The sequence below is a fragment of the Anolis carolinensis genome, chromosome 1 (assembly GCF_035594765.1).
Source record: "Anolis carolinensis isolate JA03-04 chromosome 1, rAnoCar3.1.pri, whole genome shotgun sequence".
NCBI classification, from domain to species: Eukaryota; Metazoa; Chordata; class Lepidosauria; order Squamata; family Dactyloidae; genus Anolis; species Anolis carolinensis.
Window position 1 is genome coordinate 14229145 of NC_085841.1, and position 25909 is coordinate 14255053.

The 25909-nt window shown below is 41.5% G+C and overlaps 1 protein-coding gene across 6 annotated transcripts in view; it reads left to right on the plus strand.

The window, feature by feature from the left end:
• asb3 (ankyrin repeat and SOCS box containing 3) overlaps positions 1-5629 on the plus strand; it is a 71219-nt gene extending 65590 nt beyond the window's left edge. For all 6 annotated transcript variants that reach the window (XM_062968851.1, XM_003216152.4, XM_062968853.1 and 3 more), the window contains one exon: positions 1476-5629. In XM_062968851.1, coding sequence (XP_062824921.1) covers positions 1476-1726 — 251 coding nt within the window. In that variant the 3' untranslated portion in view covers positions 1727-5629. The remainder of the gene's footprint in view (positions 1-1475) is intronic.
• Positions 5630-25909: the final 20280 nt, after the last annotated feature.

Sequence of the window (25909 nt, forward strand, 5' to 3'; positions counted from 1 at the left end):
CTGAATACAACTCTCATCAGCTCTAGTCATGATGTCTAATGATGACAAATATTGGAGGGCCACATAAAATGGCATGGTGGGCCGGATTTGGCCTGTGGGCCTTGAGTTTGACACATCTGCCTTAAAACATACAAACCTTAAAAAACAACACCAGATGGAATTAAAAAACTGTCCCAGCCATTTACCAAAAAACCTGATGCCATAAAATTGTTTTAATCAGCTGTTCTAAGGAGAGTAAAGGATGGAGCCATCCTGGCCCCTCCCTAGGGAAGATGCTTAGAAGTCAGGGAGTGACCACCAAATAGTTTCAGAGCAGAAGCGTTCAAGCAACTTGGCCCTTCCAATTAGGCTTCTGAAATCACTGTGCTATTGTCTTTTTATAAACCATCCGATGGCCCCGCTTGATCCTACAAAAGGTCATCCAATTATTTCTAGTAGCAGTGAGACTGCAGACCACCCACTGGGCAGGGAGATAGTGCAGATACAGTGTGCAATCATCGGTTGCTAACTAGAGACCCAGGAGAATGAAATCCCTTTTTAAAAAATAATAATGGAAAGGTTAGCCCAGACTCTGACTGGAAAATGCCTCTTCTCTCTTGTGTGCAAGGCCAGCAAACATACGGAGACAGCTCAGTTTGAGTATTTGTTTAATTAACTTCTCTCTATCAGTTTGCTGACTAGGCATTTCTCCCATTATTTATCCTCTGTTGCTTGCCTTAAAAATGCTTCATTTTATTAATGTATGCTTTTTGGACTGAGGGTTTTTAACAACAGTCTCACGTGTGTGGTATGGTATACCTTTTTTTTCCTTAGTAGAATCATTGTGAAAAAAGAATGTCAACTTAGTATTTGTTAACACAGAATAGTTATCAAGTTGATTCAATTGATAAATAATAAAATACATGTTGTTTTCCTTCTCTTACTGTAGGAAATGTTGTGAATACTTAAATGTTGGAGACCATGGAGGGACTAGATGCCAGACCAATACTTCCTATTTTCTTTGCAAGGGATGAGGGGCTAGGTGGGGTGATGGTAGGTTTTAGCCTAGTTTGGTGTGGCCAAAGTCTGGGCTGTAGGACCTCGGACCCTAGTTTTGTGATCCCTGAAGCCTCCCTTCTCAGTCCCTACCCCAATTTGGAAGAAAAAAGACACAGCACAATTTTTGGGCAATTTTTGCTCATGTTGAAAACACACAAATGTATCCCAACTGATCTCCACAAACACCTCTTTGAGAGGGCTGAGAAAAATAGAGGAATTTGAGCTTACCCAGAGTAAAGGTGTGATCTGCAGGCAGGTAGGATTTGCCTGCCCTGAGAGAATGAACTCCATCTCCAGATTTCATAAACAAGAAGGTCAGCTGTGAAATCTCTCCTGCAACCTCTTGTTGAGTCTGTTTTGTCTGTCAGTCTTTGGCATTGAATGCACTCTTCTCGGTAATTGTGCCCCTAATGAATTGTTTTTCTTTCTTGTGACAGAATGTATCCCTTCTTTGTCTCATCTTTGCCGTTTGGAAATCCGGTCACTTTTAACAAGCGATCGCTTACGATCAGACCAGTTTGTCCACCAGTTACCATTACCTGATTGCTTGCAGAACTTTTTACTTTACTCAGACATATTACATACATATGACATTTCAGAACATTGGCTTAAACTGTGGGAAGCATATGGAGAAAATTCTTCACAATCTTCCTCCAGTTCGGACAATACAGAGAGAAGAGGAATGTAAGACTGATACAAGAAGATTGTTAAGGTGCTAAAAATTACAGCTGTTGCGAAGACCAAATTGTTGAATCTGAATTATAGTTTCTGCAATAGACAACATCTCTGCTGTTGAGCCTTACAAACTGTGCTTTCTACAAAGATTTTTTTTGTATGGTTGCCAACAAATGAGTCTTTAAATGTTTTTTTTCAATCCATCAAATGTTCTAATGGATGAAAATTGGAGCTTAGAGAAGTAAATGTTATTGATCACTTCAGAATAAAGAAAAATGTCTCTGTAAATGTATTAAATGGTTGTTCACTTTCAGAATTATAAATGGAATTAATAAAGATGTTACTGCAATGGATTCTACTCCATAGTCTCACTTAATGGAGTATCATCAGGTAAAGAACTTTCGTTATTATGTCTAAGACAAAACATGACCAGCACCTTAGCACCTGCCAGTTAAAGGTGACAGTGCTGAACAGGACTGGCAAATGGTTCATTTTTATATGAAGTAATTGTAAAAGCTGTTTGACAATGAAATACTCATATGCCTCTGTCTCGGTATGGCAGAGCCACCTTTTTAGAGGTTTTTACAGGCTGGATGGCCATCTTATGTGAGTGTTTAGAGTGTATGGCAGAAGGAGGTTGAACTAGATGGCCCTTGGGTTGTGTGCCAGCTGTATGATTTTATGGGAATTGTGATGGTGGCTGATGCGGACAGCACACTGGTCTGAATTGGACTCAGTCCTTCTATTAATATTGAATCAAAGTTATGGGTTGTGGTGCAGCTGGTTAGTAGTCAGCTGCAATAAATCACTACTGACCGAGAGGTCATGAGTTCGAAACCTGGGTCGGATTGAGTGCTCGACCATTAAATAGCCTAGCTCGTTGTTTACCTAAGCAACCCGAAAGACAGTTGCATCCGTCAAGTAGGAAAATTTATGGACCGCTTATGCGGGGAGGATAATTTAACTAATTTACGTCACCATAAAAATGTCCAGCAGTGTGTGTGTGGAAGATGAGGAAGTATCCTATCAAGGACTTGGTGTCATAATGGATGATGAAGCAGCAGCTCCCCTTGTGGCCGGAATCGAGCATACCCTCATGAAGCCAGAAGCTGGAAAACGTTAAATAGCTTCTGTGTCTTTGTCTCTGTGTGTCATATGTCTAATGGCATTGAATGTTTCCCATGTATATGTACATTGTGATCCACCCTGAGTCCCTTTTGGGATGAGAAGGGTGGAATATAAATACTGTAAATAAATAAATATGGGGTTGTTTCAAAGTTTTAGCCAAACTAAATCAACCACTGACTTTTCTTAATAGAGGGCTAAAACTAGTTAACCCTGAAATGAACACTGGACATTACATAACGTTACGGAGACAGCCAAGAGCAACTGCACGGTATGTGTGGGTTATTAATTCTAGGTAGACGAGACTTTGTCAACAAATCCAGAAAACAAAATCATGGCCCATAAATTGCAGATATTCACTCTACATTGCAATCCCTCAACAAAGAGGACACCAGGCACCAGGGATTGCAGTAACAGCAGGGCCATTGCATTAATTTTCTGTAAAGTGAAGTCATGAACAACAAAGTCTTGAGATTATAACTGCAAAGGCAAGTTTACAGTTGAACATTAAGAAAGCACAGTTACCATAGATGATTTATATAACATTAAAACGGACAATATATAAATACTTTTAAGATTTTCCATACTTTGCCGCAGTTATTAATCAGAATGGATATTGGAGTCAAGATATCAGACAAATAATAGGACTTGGAAGGGCAGCTATGGAGGAATTATAGAATAGTAGAGTTGGAAGAGACCTCATGGGCCATCCAGTCCAACCCCCTGCCAAGAAGCAGAAAATCGCATTCAAAGCACCTCCGACAGATGGCCATCCAGCCTCTGCTTAAAAGCATCCAAAGAAGGAGCCTCCACCACACTCGGGCAGAGAGTTCGTGCCAAATGACTCTCACAGTGAGGAAGGTCTTCCTAATGTTCAGGTGGAATCTCTTTTCCTGTAGTTTGAAGCCATTGTTCCGTGTCCTAGTCTCCAGGGCAGCAGAAAACAAACTTGCTCCCTCCTCTCTGTGACTTCCCCTCACATATTTATACATAGCTATGTGAATAAGTACAGATGATCCCGAAGAGTAAAACTATATACTGGAATAATAAAATTAGGATTGTTCATGTAGTTGTATTTCCAATTCGTATGTAAGGGTGTGAAAGCTGGTCATTAGATAAAGCTGATAGGAAGAGAACTAATTTCCAATGTGGTGCTAGAGGTTTTTATCATTACCATGGACAGCTCAAAAGACAAATAAATGGCTCCTAGAGCAAATAAAACCTATATTCTCTCTAGAAACCATGATGACCAAGCAGAGACTCTTATACTTTGGATATTATGAGGAAAGGACAATAATGCTTGATAAGATAGAAGCAGTAGGAAAAGAGAAGATCACTTTCCAAATGAATAGATTCAATCAAAGAAGATGAAGAATTTGAGTCTGCAAGACCCAAGTCATTGTTGATCATAAGATGACTTGGAGGTGCCTAAGTCATTGGCTTGCCATTAGTCAAAGTCAACTTGATAGCAGTTAACAAGAAATATGTATTTTGGATCAAAGGCTAAGAATGTGATAGCTTTTATGTTCCTCTCTCGACTGCCTTTTATTTTAAGGATTTCAGTTTTCACTAGACAACAGAGTAATCATATTCCAATTCAACTTCTTATTTCTGTCTATGTCTCCAGTGTCACCCGCTCAAACAATTTATTAGCCCAAGGAGATAGGAAGAAATAAATTCCCTTCTAATGGCTCCCAGAGTATTGTTTCTTAGGAAACAAGCTTCATCCAGCTTAGACATTTTGGAAATTATTGACAGAGGAGTAAAACAAATCAAACCATTTGTAGTCAGCTCCAAAACCTTTCACCCCTACAAACCACGCAAGCCTGATTTGATGTGCAGTGTGCTGCCCTGAAGCATATTCTAGAGAAACCCATAAAAACCCGAGACAAACAGACACTGTAGAGATTACTCCTTTATATATGAAGCTCAACTGTGCTTTAAAAAGAGCGAGTATATATGACAATCCTGGATTGAGTTGAGTCTTGGGACTCAGAGTTTGGGCTTTGGTAACAAAAGGGACATGAAGTTGTAATTTATTTAAAATTGAGAACTAAATCACTAGTCTGTTGCAGAAATTCTTCTAAAGTGAGGTATGTTTTATCGTGTTTGTAGCATATTTTCATGGCTTTTAGAAACTTCTAAATGTATGCTTTTAATATGATTGTTGGTTTGATGTTAGTATGTTCTGTTGTTTACACTGTATTGTATTTTGAGAAACACTGCTCTAGAGAACATATCTCTCAGTCTTCCAGCACAACTCTATAATCAACCTCCACTGGAAGCTGACCATATAATTGCATTGGAGGACCTAGAGATTCCTAGAGAAATGGTCTCCCTGAAAATCTCTAGGGCCCTTCCACACAGCCATAGAACCCAGAATATCAAGGCAGGTAATCCACAATATCTGCTTTGAACTGGATTAGCTGAGTCTACACTGCCATATAATCCAGTTCAATGTGGATCTTATACAGCTGTGTGGAAGGGGCCTTGGTCCTACAGTTGGCTGGAGAACCACACTGGAGGACTTAAGAGAATCCTAAGGAGAATGTTTTAATCTAATTCACAAATAATCAGATCCACAAAAGTTAAAAAAAAGAAATGTGGAGGGATTGGTTTTTAAATTTCATCATGATGTGTTGTTTTATAATGATGATGTTATATTATGTTTTAAATTGTATGTTAATTTTCGTTGTGGTATGTTGTTTTCTCATGTACACTGCCCTGAGTCTCTTTGGGGAGATGGAGGTGGGGTACAAGAATAAAGTTGTTGTTGTTGTTATTATTATTACTCTCTTGTTTTGACGGCTTCTTCCTCTTTTTATGGTCCTTCCATTTGTTGTCTAGGGGAGTGGTTCTCAACTTGTCCCCAGGTGTTTTTGGCCTACAACTCCCAGAAATCCCAGCCAGTTTACCAGCTGTTAGGATTTCTGGGAGTTGAAGGCCAAAACATCTGGGGACCCACAGGTTGAGAGGGACTGTGAATTGTTCTCCTCCAGCACTTCTCCTCATTATTGCTCTAAGTCCTTCTGTCTCATCAGTTTCTCAGGTTCCTTCAATGGAGAGGAGAGGGCCTTTTCATTGGCTGCTCCTGGATTTTGAAACTCCTTCCCTAGCTAGGCTTGGATACCCTCCTTGCTCTATTTTCCACTGATTGTAAATACTGACTGGGATGTCCGTTTAATCTGTTATGGTTTGTATATAGTTGTTTCCTGAATTTCAATAGTTTTTACTTTATTAATAGCTTATCATTTAGATAACGTTTATTTTTCTCCATTACTTTGAAGTTTTTCTTTAGTCTTTTCTCTGTTATTTTTAATATGTTGTAAGCCATCTTGAGTCCCATTGGGGAAAAGGTAGAATATTGATGAATAATTTAAATAAAATAATAACATCCTTGTTGTTGTTTTTGAAAGCCCCTTGGCATCCACGTTGCCTTTATCACCAAGAGAGCTTCCCAAAGCAAAACGTGTTTCTGACAATTTCAATCAAAGCTTTCTTCTTCAGACTGACCTTCGCCTTGCTTCTTTTCTTACAGCCTCCAGTTCTTCAGCGCTGAAGGGATGGATTTGCATCACAAATGGCTCACAGGTTTCTGAAGACAGAAAGCAGCTCCTCTTACAATGCAATTCCACTCTGGGGAGAAATTGCAATGAGAGCAGTTTTATGTGAACAGGAGTGAGCATAAATATTTGATATGCTGTTGAGGTTGAGAGCATGAGAAGATGGAAGTTTAGACAGGAATAGTGTCTTCCTGTCTAATCTTGGCTGCTGCATGACATCATTCCCCTGTCAGAATGAAGGCTCATCATGTTTGCAAAAGTGAAATGGATAGACTCGATCTTAACTGTTGAAATAGTGTGTGTGTGTGTGTGCCTCTTTCATATCTGAAATCTGCCTGTTTCGTTTTCTATAATTATGATGCTGACTTTACCAGAGCAGCATGGTGTTGTGGGTTGAAGTTTAAGATTGGAGGTCATAGGATTACTTTCTAGAACAGTTACTAATGCTACTGAAATTTATTCATATATTTAGTTACAGTACTTGGATTCCGTCCTTCCCACCCCGCAGGGGACTCAGGGCTGATCACAATGCACACATAGATGGCAAACATTCAATGCCGTTTTTTAAACATACAAGACAGACATAGATAGATAGAAGTATTTCGGTATCTTCCAACTTTGGCGCCTGGAAGCTATGCTCGGTTCTGGCCACAAGGGGTGCTGTCGCTTCATCCACTATGACGCCGAGCCCTCCTTGTTCTTTGATCGCCGGCATTTTATGGTGTTGTAAAATACCTCCCCACTTTTTAAGTGGTGTCTAATTTCTCTACTCACAGCTCAGCTGTTTTTGAACTCCTTAGGTGGACCGTAAGCTAGGCTTAACAGTCGGATGCTCAATCCATCTCGGGCTTCGAACTTGCCACCTTCCAGTTGGCAGTGATATGTTGCAGCTAGCAATTATCCAGCTGTGCTACAACCCGGCCCATGGAACCATTAGCAGCCTTCTACATTCATTGGGGTTAGGGACACAGGATCCCTATAAAAGTGAAATAAACACTTTTTTTTTTCACCTGAAAGACTACTTCTCTGGGAATCTCTAGAGAAATTCCTAGAGAGAACACTGAATCCGTAAACAAATCTGCAAAAGTTAACATGTGGAGCACCGGCTGTAGTTCATTCATGTAGGGTGACCTCCCCTGTTATGAAATATTAAAAATGCAGTACAAATGTTAATAAAATCAAAAAGAAGGATTTATTTAACAGAAGAGAGGAAGGATACAAGAGGAGCAATTCTAACAATTATACAATTTAAGACTGAATGAGCAAAAGAAAATAGGACAAGATGGAATCCAATTGAATGCCTCCTGAAGGTTTAAGGACTGGGATGCAACCCTTGGGCCTCCAAGCTCCAGTTCTGTTATCCTGTTATGGATTTTTTTCTTCACTATTTTTGCCTCTGTTCTCTTCAGTCCATTTCTTCTCACATCTTCCACACTCAACCAGAACTAGGCCATGCATGAGCCATTTGATATTCTTTCTTTCTCCAACATGCAACTTTATTTTGAAAATATGTGCTAGGTGGAGAGACTGAAAGGGAGAAATGACCCCTGAATTTCCAACCCTTTCCCTCCCTTTTCCAAGCGCAAAACTTTTTGGCATGTTGAGAAAGGATTTCTTGACACAATCAATTCATGTTGAATATCTCAAATCTGGAAGTTTGAAATGCTTCAGGATACAAAACCTTTGGAACTATAGTGCTTATGTATTTGTGCAAGGCTAGAGAGATATTTGCAGGATGTCTGAAGGGGAGGCTCAAGTACCTGTGCAATGACAGGAACCCATGCTTCCTATTATTTCACAGATATTTGTGTCTCTCGCTAGCTGCCTGTGAAGGGAGAAGCAAGCATCTGGAAACCCCACTGCCATTGGATGCAATATCTGGGTTCTGATCTGCAGAAGACTTGGGTAGGAAAAGCACTGACTGGGATCAGTGGAAGAAGCAGTGGAAGACTAGTGGAAGAAGCAGTGGTGAAGGGAGAGGGTTATTTTCCTTTTTGCATGGGACTCTCCTTTGGACCAAGGCTGGAGATGGTCACCAGCAGATGCCTCTGCTTCTGCCCTACTCCATCTTACAAAGGGTCTTAAAAATGCACTATTTTATTTCATTGGAAACAGTGACGGTGGGAGAGTAGTAATTAGTCATGTTTGAAAATGTCATGAGAATAGTCTCTCTGGCAAACTGGCTGACCTTGCAATTTATTATAAAGATTCTCATGCTGTGTGGTGAAGATGGCTGTGAAACTTTGCATGTGTGCTCAGTATGGGGATAGAGTTCTCTCTTGGAGAGTAATCTAATAGTGGATTGAAATGTTTAAAAATATGTATGATGGATGCATACCATTCTGGATGTCCAGCTACAGCCATGACCATTTGGGCACCATAAGTTGGAAACTAATTGAACTCACACAACAACAAAACAATAAAGTCAACCTGTACTATTTTGCAAAATCTGGGGAAAAATCCAAAATACAGAACATTTTGGATAAAAGATTCTCAACCTGTATATGTTTTGACAGTTTATGGTGGAAGCTGAGCTGCTTATTGACTGTCAGTAAATCCACTTCAGATGCTAGGCAGCAGGACAGTTAAATCTATGTTCTTGCAGCTGAGCAATGTTCAACATGTGGCCTGGGAATAACCTTCACAAAGTATTTATCTGAAGTCAGTAAAGGCCTCTCACCTGCTATGCTCCAGCAGGAGAAACACAACACAAGATCCTTTCCTTGCTTGGAGAGAAGATGGAGGGGAGCAGGGAGCTGACCTGACACAAGCAATTGACTTTGCAATATAACTGAGAGCTTGTTGGGAAATGACTGGAAATTAATGACATAATTTGCTGAAAAATCAATCATTGTTGCTAACGGAATGGCGCAGCAATCTTGTAAAGTGATATGTTGGTGCAACATGCACACACTCACCCTCTTTCTCTTGGTGCTGTGTTTTAGAACGAGATAGGAATGTAAATGCAAATGAAAGCTGTGAGAATGTACTATATATGTTAGAGTTTCAGAAACCTACATTTCTGGACTACAGATCCTTTGGCCGCCCAGACAGGATGACCAATGGTCATGATGGTTAGAGGATTCTAGGAGTCGTAGTCCCAAAGGTAATCTATCTGTATTTAGTAAAGAGCACCTGCAATTACTGATCTTCTCATGTGGAACCCTGGAAAACTTCCAAGGAGGATCCTAGTTAGGAAACCAGTAATGTATGGGTCAAAGTAATATAATACATTTGTTTCCAGAACTGCTCCTATGCCTGTTTGCCATAGTATGTGATTTTCTTTACAGTTTACCATGTTTTTCCATGTTTATTTTGCACTTTGTCATTGGAAGGTAAGGCATAATTTGTCAGTCTCATATGTGCTGAGCCATATATCTTTGAGCAAATCTTGTTATGGGGTGGCAAACACTTGCACTGTCGGAAATGCAAAATCCCATTGACTTTGACCTGCCTGATGTCATTCAATATCTACTGCCCCCCCCCCCCCTTCAAAGATACTAATGCTCTCCAAAAGTTATTTGTAGGGTTATTCTAGTATAAGCAGAAAAGTAAGATCATGCCAACAATCCCCACTCCTCACCCAAACCTGAAAACTGATCTTTTTTGGATAGTGGCTTTATTTACACTTTCATATTAATGCAGGTGTGGGAGATGGAAATTTGAGAGCATTATATTTTGGACTAGAGCTCCTCCAATCTCAGAGAAAGAAAGCCCAGTAGTCATGCTAGATGGGGGAATTTTAGTCCAAAAAAGTAATGTTTCCACACTCCAAGGTTGTTAAAGTGAGTGCCACACACCGTTCCTTGTCATTGGCTATGCTGGATTGGGATGCTGGGAACTGCAGTCTAGCAACATCTGAAGGGTTCCTTGATTACCATCTCTGCTTGAATATTTTTTAAATCTATTTTGACAAATTACAGGGATAAGGGGATGTGAGTGAAAGGAGGAAGAGGACACTGATCCAAACCTCTTCTCCCTATTGCCAGTTTGATTTCCCTTCAGCAACACAAACATTAACTCCTATTAAAAATAATGTAGGGCAGCAGAGGCAAGATCAAATATAATAAATCTTCAAATAAGCAAATCTATAAATGCTTAACCTGCAAACGAGGAGGACCAACTGTCCATTTCAATCCAATGAACTTCAAGGATTTCATTGAAGTCTGTGTGATTCACTCTTGCCCTCACAACAAACCTGAGTCATTCAGCCATGAGCTTCATCGTTGATCAGGCATTTGAACTTGGGCATGTTTGCATTTGCTCTGAAATCTGACCGGCTAGCTTCTTAGTCACAAATATAGCAAGGATAGAGGGACTTCTTATAATACGGTTGAGAAGCAAACCAGAGCAAATCCTCACAACCCTACCTCACAACCTCAGAGGATGCCTGCCATAGATGTGGGCGAAACGTCAGGAGAGAATACTTCTGGAACATGGCAATACAGCCCAGAAAACATACAACAACCCAGAGCAAATCCATTACTTTTTATGGACATTTGGGAGGATTGGTTTAGTAACCTGCCGTTTAGGAAAAATGCTGACTAGTTGAAAACTATCCAGAGTTCTGGAAGCCAAGATTTTTGAGAAACAGCTTTGAAGGATGAGAATGTAGCACTTGGAAAAAAGAAGACTGAGAGATGACACAATGACTATCTTTCAATATCTAGAAGAATGTCATGGTAGAATAAAGATGGAGAAAACATGTTATTGTCTGTTCTAGAGACCAGAACACAAAAGTAATGTGTTCAAATCACCCCAAGAATGAGGAACTTCCAAGTCATCCCACCACCTTCAGCTCTGCTCTTACAACCTCAAGGCCATGGTTTGATGGACTGAATCCATCCATCTGGAAGGTGGTCTTTTTCATTCCCTCCTGCCTTACTTTACCAACTCTGTACTGGCCTGGAAATGTTCACGTTGGGGAAAGTTGTAGTAGAAAAAATTGTGGGAACGTTTTGAGGGAGTGCGGGCAGTTTTCACCAATGCATTGTCGGTACAGAATTCTGACCTCTGCAATAACCAAATGAATAAATTATGATAGTGTAACCCACTGAGAGAATGTCACTTGATGTCCTGTTGACATCTAGAGGAAGTGGCAGGCTTCTGGGAAACCAGCATGTACATTTCCCAGAATGCCTGAAAGATCCAGCAGAGTATCACTCCAGGATAACATATGTGTGTGTTTAAAAAGGATCCTTCCAAAGGAGCCTAATTCGCTGTTTCAGAAGGGCTGAGTCATGTAAGTAGGTGGAATTTGGAAATTTGCAGCTTGGTATGAATTCCAAAGAGATATGTAATTCTTTACCATCAACATTCCTTCATTTTATTTGCACTTGCCTTCCATATTTACAGTTTAACTTTTGCACATTTGATTATTTATGAATTTGATTAATGTTATTGCTAGGAAACTCTAGGTCCTCCAGCATAATGCTATGGTCAACTTCTGTTGAAAGCTTTTTTTTCATGTCAGGAGCGACTTGAGAAACTGCAAGTTGCTTCTGGTGTGAGAGAATTGGCTGTCTGCAAGGACATTGCCCAGTGGACGCCCGGATGTTTTTGATGTTTTATCATCCTTGTCCCGACATGGAGCTGGAGCTGACAGAGGGAGCTCATCCATGCTCTCCCCGGGTTGGATTCAAATTGGCAACCTTCAGGTCAGCAACCGAACCTTCAAGTCATCAGTCCTGCCGGCACGACGGTTTAATCTGCTGCGCCACCGGGGGCTCCAGTGCTGAAAGATGTATGATCTAGAGATCCCTAAAGAAGTGTTCTTGCTGGTTTAAAAAAATCATGGTTTCTCCCCTTTTATTAATTATTAATTATTATTTACTATATTTGTATACTTTCAGGGTATATAAGGAGCCCCGGTGACGAAGTGTGTTAAAGCACTGAGCTGCTGAACTTGCAGACCGAAAGGTCCCAGGTTCAAATCCTGGGAGCAGAGTGAGCGCCTGCTGTTAGTTCCAGCTTCTGCCAACCTAGCAGTTTGAAAACATGCCAATGTGAGTAGATCAATAGGTACCGCTCCGGCAGGAAGGTAACGGCGCTCCATGCAGTCATGCTGGCCACATGACCTTGGAGGTGTCTACGGACAACGCCGGCTCTTCGGCTTAGAAATGGAGATGAGCACCTACCTCCAGAATCAGACATGACTGGACTTAACATCAGGGGAAACCTTTACCTTTACCTAGGAAGTCCTGCAACCCTATTTTAATGGCACCATAAGGAGATACCAGAAAAATGCTGACGATAAAAAAAAGGAGGAAGTCTGTGAACAGGGCTTTTCGACATGGAAGATGGAGCGACAGCACCCCTCGTGGCTGGAATCGAGCACAACGTCCAGGATGCCAAAGATGGAAAATGCCTATATACCTCTATCTGTCCTGTTGTTTGTCCTATCTGTGTATAACGGTATTGAATGTTTGCAGTATATGTGTACTGTGATCCACTTTGAGATAAGAAGGGTGGAATATAAATGCTGCAAATAAATAAATAAATAACCTCCATAAAAGGGGAAACCTTACTATATTTGTTCCTTCTTTGTTACTTTCCTGGGAGGAGAAACCCATGTTAAAAAAGAAGAAGCTGACCTAACATTTAACCTCCTCTGCATCTCAGCCCCCAATGCCTTGTTTGGCTGAAATAATATTATAACAGAAAAATATGACATAATATGTTACAGGAAAGAAGAGTAGTAATGTTACCAGGTGTTCATTTTGGTTTGCCAGAAAGAATGATGTTAGGTATCCACTACTGTCAGAAGCAATGCACAATAGGCATCCTTTCTTCAAAGTCCTAAATTTGGCTGTGATAGATATGGATTAGAGTCGATCACCTCAGGCTGACTCCATTGGAAAGGAATGCATTAGAGGTGATAAGGATGTAATTCTTCATCGATTTCCTTTGGGAAGGAAGCAACGGTGCGAAAACAACATGTTTTTCAAAGACTAATCACAGCTTGGGACACTTTTTGCACAAGTTTCATGAATAGGGGCCGGGCTGTGGCACAGCTGGTTAGTAGCCAGTTCCAATAAATCACTACTGACCAAGAGGTCATGAGTTTGAAGCCATCCTGCGTAGGATTGAGCACCCGACCATTAAGACCAATAGCTCAGCTCGTTGTTGAGCTAAGCAACCCGAAAGATAGTTGCATCTATAAAGTAGGAAAATTTAGGTACCGCTTATGCGGGGAGGCTAATTTAGCTAATTTATAACACCATAAAAATTGTCCAGCAATGTGCAGAAAGGAATGAGGAAGTAATCCATCAAGGACTCAGTGTCACAGTGGATGATGAAGCAGCAGCTCCCCCTGTGGTTGGAATCGAGCATACCCTCAGGAAACCTGGAAGCTGGAAAATGTTAAATTGCTTCTGTGTCTTCATCTCTGTCTCTGTCTGTATGGCATATGGCATTGAATGTTTGCCATGTATATGTACATTGTGACCCGCCCTGAGTCCCCTTTAGGGTGAGAAGAGTGGAATATAAATACTGTAAATTAATAAATAAATAGCAATTTTATGTCATAAACAGCATTTTCTGTTCAGAAAATATTTTTTTCTTATCTGAAATTAATAATGTCTTGAGTTTCCAGTTGAAGCATGCCATAGAATTGCAGAGGAGGGCTTCGCGATGGCTTGATAAGCATTCTCTCTAGATCTCCAGCACTATTCTATTATCAGCTTCCAGAAGAAGTTTTGGTGGAAGTTCACCATAGAATCACATGGGAGATCTAGAGATTACAGATCTTCTAGGCATTGGGTAGGTCCTTACGAATGATTTTATGGTATTCAAAGCTTTTTATAGCTTTTATATCACGGAAGCAGCTATATGACCATATTCCAGAAGCATTCTCTCCTGATGTTTTGCCCACATCTATGGCAGGCATCCTCAGAGGTTGTGAGGCAAGTGGGTGTTATATATTTGTGGAATGTCCAGGGTGGGAGAAAGAACTCTTGTCTGCTGGAGGCAGGTGTCAATGTTGCAATTGGACACCTTGATCAGAAATGAATAACCTTGTAGCTTCAAAGCCTGGCTGCTTTGAATCAAGGTGACCAACTGAAATATTCACACATGCCTCAAACAGACAAGAGTTCTTTCTCCCACCCTGGACATTCCACAGATATATAAACCCCACTTGCCTAGTTTCCAACGGACCTTACAACTTCTGAGGGTGCCTGTTATAGATGTGGGTGAAACGTCAGGAGAGAATGCTTCTGGAAGATGGCCATGCAGCTTGGAAAACTGACAGCAACCCAGTGATTCTGGCCACGAAAGCCTCCGACAACACATTAAATGACCTTGTTTAATAATTTCTACTGTAATTCCGAATGAGAATTTTGTACGGAATGGCAATGCAGCGACAGACCACTAGAGGGAACTAGTCCATATGCTATTGCCAATGAACACAATGTGAAAATTGATTATTCTTGCAATGGGAAAGGGATTGTTAATTATGTTTATTGAATGCGCCGCGGTCATGTATATCTGTGAGTGGCTCCAGTTACTTTATAGATGCCAATGCAAAAGGAAATCCTGATAATAAGGCAATGTATTGTTGATATCCTGCTGCATTTAAAAGCAGAAGAAGGTGTGGGTTCATCCATCAGTGCAAGACTCTCATATGGAAACCAAGTATATATCAATTTAATCAATTCAATCTCTATCCATTTAACAATATTATAATAATATATAATACTTATATTATACTATACTAATATTATAATATATTGTATATACATATAATATTGATAATAATATTATAATGTAATACAATATAATAATAATACGCTATTATGATTGTATATTTACCGTATATACTCGAGTATAGGCCGACCCGAATATAAGCCGAGGCACCTAATTTTACCATAAAAAAACTGGGAAAACATTGACTCCAGTATAAGCCAAGGGTGGTAAATTTTGGAAATAAAAATAGATACCAATACAATTACATTAATTGAGGCATCAGTAGGTTAAATATTTTTGAATATTTATATAAAGCTCACATTTAAGATAAGACTGTCCAACTCTGATCAAATCATTATTCTCATCTTCTTCAACGTAAATGTGCTTATGTATCCTTTTAATAATAATAGAGTAAAATTGTCAGAGACAGAACGCCAGCAAGTAAAACAAAACTCGGTTTATTGAGGTTACAGAACTAAAAAATGCCCGTAGGAAACAAAGAACAGGGCAAACACTTGACTTCAGTGTGATAAGTAACAAAAAACAGCTCAGTTTGAGCTTAAATAGTTCAAATGGATAAACCGGGTTAAACAGAAGTATAATCCGGATTAAATCAAAAGTGCTTACTTCAGCCTGGCAAACAATGCAAACAAAAGAGAATCAGCAGGAGTGAGAATGTAAACAACAGACTGGTGGCAGATTCCTCTCTGCTATTCAGAAACAGCAGGGGGATAAACCAGGCTTGTTTATTCCTTACTGCAGCGAACGAAAAGCGTGGTCGTAGTCAGGGTAACGGCAGTCAGCAGGGTCCCAATCCGGTCCAGAGGTCTTTAGTCAAGCGTAGTCGTCAAGGAATCCAAAGGTCTCACCGATAGCCAGCAGAAGGGATAATCCGGAATCGAAGTCAGTCAGTCCAGCGTCAATCCAGTGTGAGTAGGTATTGCCCGTCAAAAAGACGACGGAGGTCCAAGCTATCGAGATTAAACACAAGTTGCACAGAGAAAAACCCCACACAGTTCCTCCCGCCGTCGATGCCCAGTGTCCTTGGTAAACTTACGTATCCAGTAACGAAGCACACCCGTCTTCAGGAAGTTCCCCAACAAAAGCCCAAGCGTCCGTCCAGATTACCTTGCCCAACGCAATTAGACATTGATCCCAAACCCCATTTTATCCCAGTTCAAGCTCATCATCGCTGTCAGCTGCCATCCCAATTCCAGGCGCCCCAACATCATCATCCTCATCAGAGCTTAAGCACCTTTGACTACGCCCCACAGCATCCCCAGCTGTGGATCCCGCTCCATCCCTCCAGCCAGTCCATGGGTCTGATCCTGCAACCCGCCAATCACCTCCCATGTTTTCATTGCCTGTTTCCCCAACACCCAAATCCTCCCTCACACGAGTCCATTCCATGTCGTCCTCCTCCGAGCTGGCCATCTCTTCCTCCAAACCCTCAGAAAAACCCTCAAATGAGTCCTCATCTGTCGGTTCTGCAAACAAATCCCGGAGCCGCTTTCTTTCACGCTCCTCAAAGGAGTCTGACTCTCGAGGAGTCTTACGACCCCTTCTTCTATTACCGGAGCCCGAAGGCTCAACCATAACACTATCCCCCCTCACAAAGGCCTCACCCTCCAAAGGTGGAGACACAGCAGAGACCTCCGCGGCTACAGCATCTCGTTGCCCAGAAGTGTCCAACTTTAACAAAGAGCGATGGAATACAGGATGGACCTTAAGAGAGGACGGCAAACGTAATCTAAACGCCACAGAAGAGATCTTCTTAACAATAGGGAATGGCCCTAAATACCGTGGTCCAAACTTTCCCCCAGAATGTTTGATATACTTAGAGGATAACCAAACCAGATCCCCCTCTTCTAACTCCTCCCCTGCTTGCCTATGTCGATCTGCTTGAGTTTTCTGAGCTGCCTTGGCTTCTAACAACAACTTACGAGCGATATCATGTAAGGCAGCCATTTCAGATGAACGATATACAGGGTCAGAAGAAACCACATTGGTTGACGGTGCCACTCCCCCCCGCGGATGGAAACCATAAGTCAACTCAAATGGCGTGTGTCGACTGGACGTATGCGTAGCGTTATTATAAGCAAACTCGGCTACCGACAACTACCTCACCCAATCACCAGGTTGTTCCAGGCAAAAGCAGCGCAAATACTGCTCCAACAGCCCATTAACTCTCTCAGATTGTCCATCCGTTTGCGGATGGAAAGCAGAGGACACATTCAACTTGGTTCCCAAACATTCATGGAAATGCTTCCAAAAACGAGAGACGAACTGAGGAGCCCTGTCAGAAACAATAATCTCAGGAGCCCCATGCAACCGGAAAATATGCTTAGTAAAAAGTAAAGCCAATGTAGGAGCCGCCGGAATCGTTGAACAAGGTATAAAATGAGCCATTTTAGAAAACAAATCCACCACCACCCAGATACACGTGTAACCCCCAGACCTAGGTAAATCAGAAATGAAATCCATAGAAATAATTTGCCAGGGTCTTTCAGGAACAGGCAGTGAAGACAATAATCCCCTAGGGCGCCCGACAGGTGTCTTGCTCTGTTGACATACTGCACAACTATCACAATAACGAAGAATGTCCTGTCGCATTTTAGGCCACCAATAATTTCTGGTAATGAGTTGCACAGTCTTAAACCTGCCAAAATGTCCAGCCATCAGCTCATCATGATGTGCCCTAATTACTTCCAACCTGAGTGAACCCGCCGGTACATAAACTTGCCCATTACGCACCAAAACCCCCTCCTGTTCCTGTAAATGAGGTAGCACAGTACGAGTCCCTACCGAAAGCAATATGAGTTGTTCTTGAGTCTAGTTATCATTCTTTTGAGCCTCTAGAATCTGAGTGTGTAGCCCAGACTCGTTTTCTACCACACATAAAGAAGCAGTTGGTAATATTGTCTGACGCACTGTTTGCTCGCAAGTTTTAAACTCTGGCTTACGAGACAAAGCATCCGCCCTTAAATTAACCTTCCCCTCCACAAACTGAACCTTAAAGTTGAACCGAGAGAAAAATAAGACCCATCGAATCTGGCGTTGATTCAATTTCTTGGCAGTCTGTAAATGTTCTAAATTCTTGTGGTCAGATCTGACCACGATTTGATGACGTGCCCCTTCTAACCAGTGCCGCCACACCTCAAAAGCCACCTTTATAGCCAACAATTCCTTTTCCCAGATGGTGTAATTTTGTTCAAAAGGTGTTAGTTGTCTGGAATAGAATCCACAGGGACACAAAGTCCCTGATGAATCCCTTTGAGATAGCACAGTCCCCAACGCATAGCTAGAAGCATCTGCTTCTACTGTGAATGGTTTATCAACGTCTGGATGTATTAGTACATTATCATTTTGGAAACTAGATTTCAACTGTTCAAATGCATCTTGAGCCTCCCTTCCCCACACAAACGGTTGCTTCTTACTTAATAGCTGTGTTAAAGGTACAGTAAGTTTAGCAAAGTTTGGAATAAACTCTCAATAGTAATTAGCAAACCCCAAGAAACGCTGCACATCTTTTTTAGACTTGAGTTCCTGCCAGGAGTTGACAGCGTCAACCTTGTGCGGGTCCATTTTTAGTTCTTTTCCTGAAACTACATGTCCCAAGAATTCCACCTCAGACACGTTAAATACACATTTGGAAGCCTTGGCAAAAAGCCCATTATCCCGTAAACGTTGCAACACCTGCCTCACATGTTGCTGATGTTCCTTTTCATCTTTTGAAAAAATCAATATATCGTCCAAATAAACCACCACAAACTGATCAATCAAATCTCTAAACACGTCATTTATGAACCTTTGGAAGACGGCGGGCGCATTACATAATACGAAAGGCATCACACGGAACTCGTGACATCCGAAGCATGTATTGAATGCCGTCTTCCATTCGTCACCTTCCCGTATCCGAATCAAATTATACGCCCCCCGTAGGTCAAGTTTAGAAAAGATCTTAGCCCCTTGAACCCTTGAGAGAAGCTCCGAAATCAAAGGTAGCGGATACCTATCACGAATGGTATGCTTATTAAGAACCCGATAATCACATACTAGCCTAAGCTCCCCTGTCTTTTTAGCCACAAAAAACACAGGTGCAGCAGTTGGAGAGCTAGATGGACGAATAAGCCCTTTGGCTAGATTTTCATCAAAGAATTCTCTCAAGGCTTGTCTTTCAGGTACCGTTAGAGCGTACAACCTTCCTGCTGGTAACTTAGCGCCTTCCACCAGTCTAATCGCACAATCGTATGGTCTATGAGGCGGTAACTTATCTGCTTCCTTCTTACAGAAAACATTTTGGAATTCCCTGTATTCAGTAGACACACCCTCCATATCACTCTGGGAAGAATTTAAAATAAAACATCCCTGCCTTTTAAAAGCTATAGTACGCTTCACCCAATCCACTTGAGGATTCACCAAAGTTAACCAATCCATTCCCAGAATTACATTGTATCTTGGTAACCGTGTGGTGTCCCATACAAATTCTCCAGTTACCCCTTGCACCTCCCATGTTATTCCTGAGGTTTCACGATTAACCACCCCAGATTCCAGTAATCTCCCATCCGCTCCTTCCACCCATATATCACATGCTTTACGTTTTGTAGGGAGCCTATGTTTTCTTGCAAACCCAACATCCACGTACGAGACCGTAGCCCCTGAGTCCAGCAGTGCCAGAGTTGAAACAAGTTCTTTTCCCCCAACAGATAGAGAAATGGGTACAAAAACATGTTTCTTTCCCTCTAATGACTGCCTTGTAAGCCCTAGTGCGTTGGACTCACATCGCACTAGGGCTGGCCTTTTCCCGAAAACTGAGAAGGCTTGATGTTACAGTTCCTAGCAAAGTGCCCAGCAGTCCCACAATACAAACATAATCCTAATTGCCTTCTACGATCTTTTTCCGCTGTTGACAACTTTCTAAACACCCCGAGCTCCATAGGCTCCTCCCCCTTAGCCACAGGTGCCCTAGATACAGATACAGATGGCGCATACATAGCCCGAGATTGTTTACGAGATTCAAACCGGGCGTCCAAACGCAAAACCTTAGCCACCAAAGCGTCCCAGTTTTCTGCTGGCTCTAACCGCGCCAGTTCATCTTGCAGATGGTCACTTAAACCAGCTATAAACAAAAGCATAAACGCGTTCTCCCCCCAGTCCAGTTGATGGCAAAGAGAATTAAACTTATTCAAATAGTCCAAAACAGACCCTTTTCCCTGTTTTAACCGGTAAAGAGCCCAGCTAGCATTCTCCATACGAAGGGGATCCCCAAAAGTGTCCGACAATAATTTCTTGAAGTTAACCAAATTATCCTTGACTGGGTCATTAGGGTTTTTAGAGTAAAATAACCATATTTTTCTAGATAGACACAAAATCAGCTGACGGTTTCCATGCCAGTGTGGTAGTGAGTCCTCTCTGTCTTTTAGTCTGAACTTTAAAAGAGTGGTTCAAGCTACAGGTTCTTAATTTGGGGAAGGAGGAAGGTTCACCTTTCTTGGCTAGCTCTTCTAAAGTCCAGACCACAACCCGGAGCAGACTCCCAGCTCTTTTGGCATCCATTCCCACTGATTATATTGTCTGCACATTTTATGTACTTATGTGATTAAGGTTTGAAAAGGGATGCGAGGAAATTCTTTGAACTCAGCAGGCTTGCACATAATGCTATCAATCAACGTGCAATCTCTCTTTTTGCGCTCCGTATTAACTCATGCAAAGTATGACTCACACCCTGCAACCTTCCTCCGCTAATGAAGATTAAAACCATCCAGAAGTGTTTGACAAGGGGGCAGGAGAGGAAGCCCACACAGTTTAACCGTTCTGATCGGGAGCACGAGGAAGTGGTTACAAGTGGTTAATCTAATCTTCACTGTGATGGCTTAACCTCTGATGATCTTAAAATTTATTTCTCCCCTGACACACCATAACATCCATTTTCCCTTTAAGTTTAAAATTGGGTAGGAAATGGATAAATTCATTTTCAACCTCTGAGATGTGTACCATTTACCTCCCATTGCATAGGAGAACTGCTTATTATTATTTTCATCTCAGGAGCGACTTGAGAAACTGCAAGTTGCTACTGGTGTGAGAGAATTGGTTGTTTTGCAGACGTTGCACAGGGGATGCCCGGATGTTTTACCATCCTGTGGGAGGCTTCTTTCATGTCTTCACATGGAGCTGGAGCTGACAGAGGGAGCTCATCCACGCTCTTCCCGGGTTGGATGCGAACCAGCAACCTTCAGGTCAGCAATCCAACCTTCAACTCAGCAGTCTGACGGCACAAGGGTTTAACCCATTGCACCATCGGGGGCTTCAGGAGAAATATTCAACAGCATTAATATACCGACTTGAAAGCTTTGGAAGATTGCTGAGACATTCTAAAAGCACCAGATCCCATCCGATCTTGGAAGCTAAGCAAGATCAGTCTTGGTTAGTTCATGGAAAGGAGACAATCAACCAATAACATGTGCTGTAGGCTGTATTTCAGAGGAAGGCATGAACAAAATGACTTCTGAGTATTCCTTGCTTAAGTAAACTCTATGAAACTCATAGGGTCTCCATAGCTTGACAGACAAGTTGAAAGAACACACACAAAGCACGGAAAGTTAATTCTTTAGGACTGCAACTTCCAGAATGTGCCAGCCAGCTACCATTGTGCCATGCTGGCTGCCGTGTTGCCATGCAGAGATTTAAGTCTTCACTTCTTTCCTTCTTTCAGGCAAAAATGAATAGCTTAAAATTAGCCTCCCCGCTGTGTGAGAATAGAAGAGTTTCTGTGCAGTTTTTGACAACTATTCACGCTTTAGGACTTTCCTTGAAAAATCAATTTTGAACTAAAATATGGGTTCCTTTGTGAAGAAAACATGATTTCCTCTTCTCAAGTAATAGTAATATGAATAGTTTTGGCTTCTCTAATTAGAGAAAGCCAGCATGGTATAATGCTTTTAGTGATGGACTATGACTTTGGAGACCATGGAAACCCACTGGGTGATTTTCATCAAAGCCATACACGCTCAGCTCCAGAAAACACTTTCATAGGGTTTCCATAAGTTGGAAACAACAACAACATCATCAACAATTAAATCAAGAGGTAAGTAGAGATACATCTCAAGATGCTTATGACATAGAACAACAACAACAACTTCTAACTTTTAGCCTTTGTTCATCTGTTTTCCCTTGACTATTAATGGTTTGAAAGAATTCAGGGTCCAGAAAGTCTGAATTTTGGTTCTAAATAGGTATGCATGGGCCATAAGTAATAAGCCAATGTAATTATAATTTTATGTCATGCAATCTTACGTATGTACATGTTTTTCCTTCATGGTTTTATATAGCCTCAGGAGGATTTGTTGTTGTTATTTGCCATCCCATTGACTTCGACTGATTTCAACTCAATGAATTGAGACCTCGATGTCACACTGCTATCAACAGCTCAACTCAGATCTTGCAAATTTGCGACTTTCTGTGGCTTCCTTGGCTGAGTTCAACCCAGTCTCTTTTCCTACCACCTTCCACTTTCCCAAGCATTATCAGTTGGCATTCTGTATTGTAATTATGGAGTCATAACCTAGAGTTATAGATCTGTATTTGCTTCATAGCCTTACACTCTGGTGTCTGGAGGTTTGAAATGTAATTCTCCTGTACCCTGATTGGCAGGTGAATATTTCTTTATGTGTCAGTTGGCTTTTAAGATAGCTTTCGGAGGGGTTGGGTCAGGACAATAGACGTCACAGTTACCCATTTCTAACTAAGCAGTCAATGTACAATTTTGAGTGAATCATGTCAGTATGGGAGTATCAGTTTACACATCTTGGCTTCTAGAGAACATCCAGGTCTGATTTGCTCTATGACCCATTTATTTGCTTGCGAAGGTAGGGGACAATAGGAAAAGAAGACCTCATTCCAGATGGAGAAACTCAATTGAGAAAGTCATGGCCCTGAGGCAGTAATTATTTTTTCTGAAACACTGCACAAAATGTCATATGCAAGTCATTTTGGTGTCTCTCCTTCTGAGAGTGTCTCCCAGTGTGGTTTGCATACACCCTTCACCTCCTTAGTGATGCCACTTCAGGGAACTGTAAATACCATAACTAAGCAAGTAAATAAATGAAACGTCCTAAATAATTTCCAACACTTCTAGCCTGGGAAGAGTTTCAATACAACATGGATACATCTAGACTGGTGTTAGCTCAGTTGATGCTTGGCCATTTTGAACAGTAAGGACTGCACGGTGAGAGTGAAATCTTGTGAATCCCTACCGAGCAGTCAATAATAATAATAATAATAATAATAATAATAATAATAACGACCTGCCAACTGCAAAAGGCCACCCTACTGGGATCTGCACGCATCATGCGAAAATACATCACACAGTCCTAGACACTTGGGAAGTGTCCGACTTGTGATTTTGTGATACGAAATCCAGCATATCTATCTTGTTTGCTGTGTCATAATATAATAATAATAATAATAATAATAATAATAATAATAATAAGAAAAAAACATCTTGCCAGATGAACAGAAAGGCAACAAACGGAAAAGCAGGGGCACAAAAGACCAGTTATTGATTGACAAAATGATCCTGGAGAACTGTAAGAGCCGAAAAGCTAATCTTCACATGACGTGGATTGACTACAAAAAGGCCTTTGACTCACTCCCACACAGCTGGATCATCAAGTGCCTGGACGCCATCGGGATTTGTAAAAACATTGGCACCTTCATTGAAAACATGATGGAGCACTGGAAAACTGAACAGTTTGTTGGAAATGAAAGCTATGGACTTGTCAACATCAGAAGAGGAATTTTCCAGGGAGATTCATTGTCCCCTCTGCTTTTCATTATTGCCATGACCCCTCTGTCAACAATCTTACAAAAAACAAATCTCGGCTACCAAACATCTAAGAATTCTCACAAAATTTCACATTTGATGTACATGGATGACCTGAAGCTATATGGGAAAACAGAAACTGAAATTCAGTCTCTGACCAACACTGTCCGAATTTTTAGCACTGATATCAACATGGAGTTTGGTTTGGACAAATGTTTGACAGTGGCATTGAAGAAGGGAAAAATCATTGAAAGTGAGGGCATAAATATGCCTAATGGCCAAACAATAAAGTGTCACCAGCCAGAGGCCTATAAATATCTGGGCATATTACAGCTGGACAACATCAAGCATGAACATGTGAAAACTGTGGTCAGCAAAGAATACACACAAAGGGTCAGAAAAATTCTCAAAAGCAAGCTCAATGGAGGCAACACCATCAAGGCCATAAACACCTAGGCCATACCTGTCATAAGATATACTGCTGGCATCATAAACTGGACACAGATGGAACTGGACAATTTGGACAGAAAAACAAGAAAACTCATGACCATTCATCATCCCCTGCACCCTCGCAGTGATGTTGACCGGTTATATCTGCCTAGAAGATCAGGGGGCAGAGGACTCTTACAAGTCAAACAAGCAGTCAAAGAAGAAGAACATGCCCTGGCAGAATATGTAAAGCAAAGTGAAGAACCTGCTTTGATTGAAGTCAAAAATCAGAAACTCCTCAAAGCACAGCAGACAAAAAACCAGTACAAGAAAACCACACTACAAACTAGAGCTGACAACTGGCACAACAAAACATTGCATGGAAAGTTCCTCGACAAATTTGAAGGAAAAGCTGATAAGGAGAAGACCTGGCTCTGGCTCACAAATGGGACCCTGAAGAAGGAGACAGAAGGCCTGATCCTTGCAGCCCAGGAGCAAGCCATCAGGACAAATGCAATTAAGGCCAAGATCGAAAAATCAGCTGATGACCCAAAATGCAGACTGTGCAAGGAAACCGATGAAACCATTGATCATATCCTCAGCTGCTGTAAGAAAATTGCACAGACAGACTACAAACAGAGGCACAACTCTGTGGCCCAAATGATTCATTGGAACTTATGCCTCAAGTACCACCTCCCAGCAGCAAAGAACTGGTGGGATCACAAACCTGCAAAAGTATTGGAAAATGAGCACGCAAAGATACTGTGGGACTTCCGAATCCAGACTGACAAAGTTCTGGAACACAATACACCAGACATCACAGTTGTAGAAAAGAACAAGGTTTGGATCATTGATGTCACCATCCCAGGTGACAGTCGCATTGACGAAAAACAACAGGAAAAACTCAGCCGCTATCAGGACCTCAAGATTGAACTTCAAAGACTCTGGCAGAAACCAGTGCAGGTGGTCCCGGTGGTGATCGGCACATTGGGTGCCGTGCCGAAAGATCTCAGCCGGCATTTGGAAACAATAGACATTGACAAAATCACGATCTGCCAACTGCAAAAGGCCACCCTGCTGGGATCTGCACGCATCATCCGAAAATACATCACACAGTCCTAGACACTTGGGAAGTGTTCGACTTGTGATTTTGTGAAACGAAACCCAGCATATCTATCTTGTTTGCTGTGTCATACAACGTCGTTGTGTCAATAATAATAATAATAATAATAATAATAATACTTTATTTTTATATTCCGCTCCCATCTCCCCCAGGGGGACTCGGGGTGGCTCACATGGGGAACAAGCCCAATGTCACATATAATAAACAGTCATGCAATAAAAAATATAAACAATAAAACCATATAACAACATAAAACAGGATAAAACAGCATATCAGAACAATGAGTCTGAGCATAGTGCAATATATAGTAAAGGTAAAGGTTTTCCCCTGATGTTAAGTCCAGTCGTGACCGCCTCTGGGGGTTGGTGCTCATCTCCATTTCTAAGCTGAATAGCTGGCGTTGTCCGTAGACACCTCCAAGGTCATGTGGCCGGCATGACTGCATGGAGC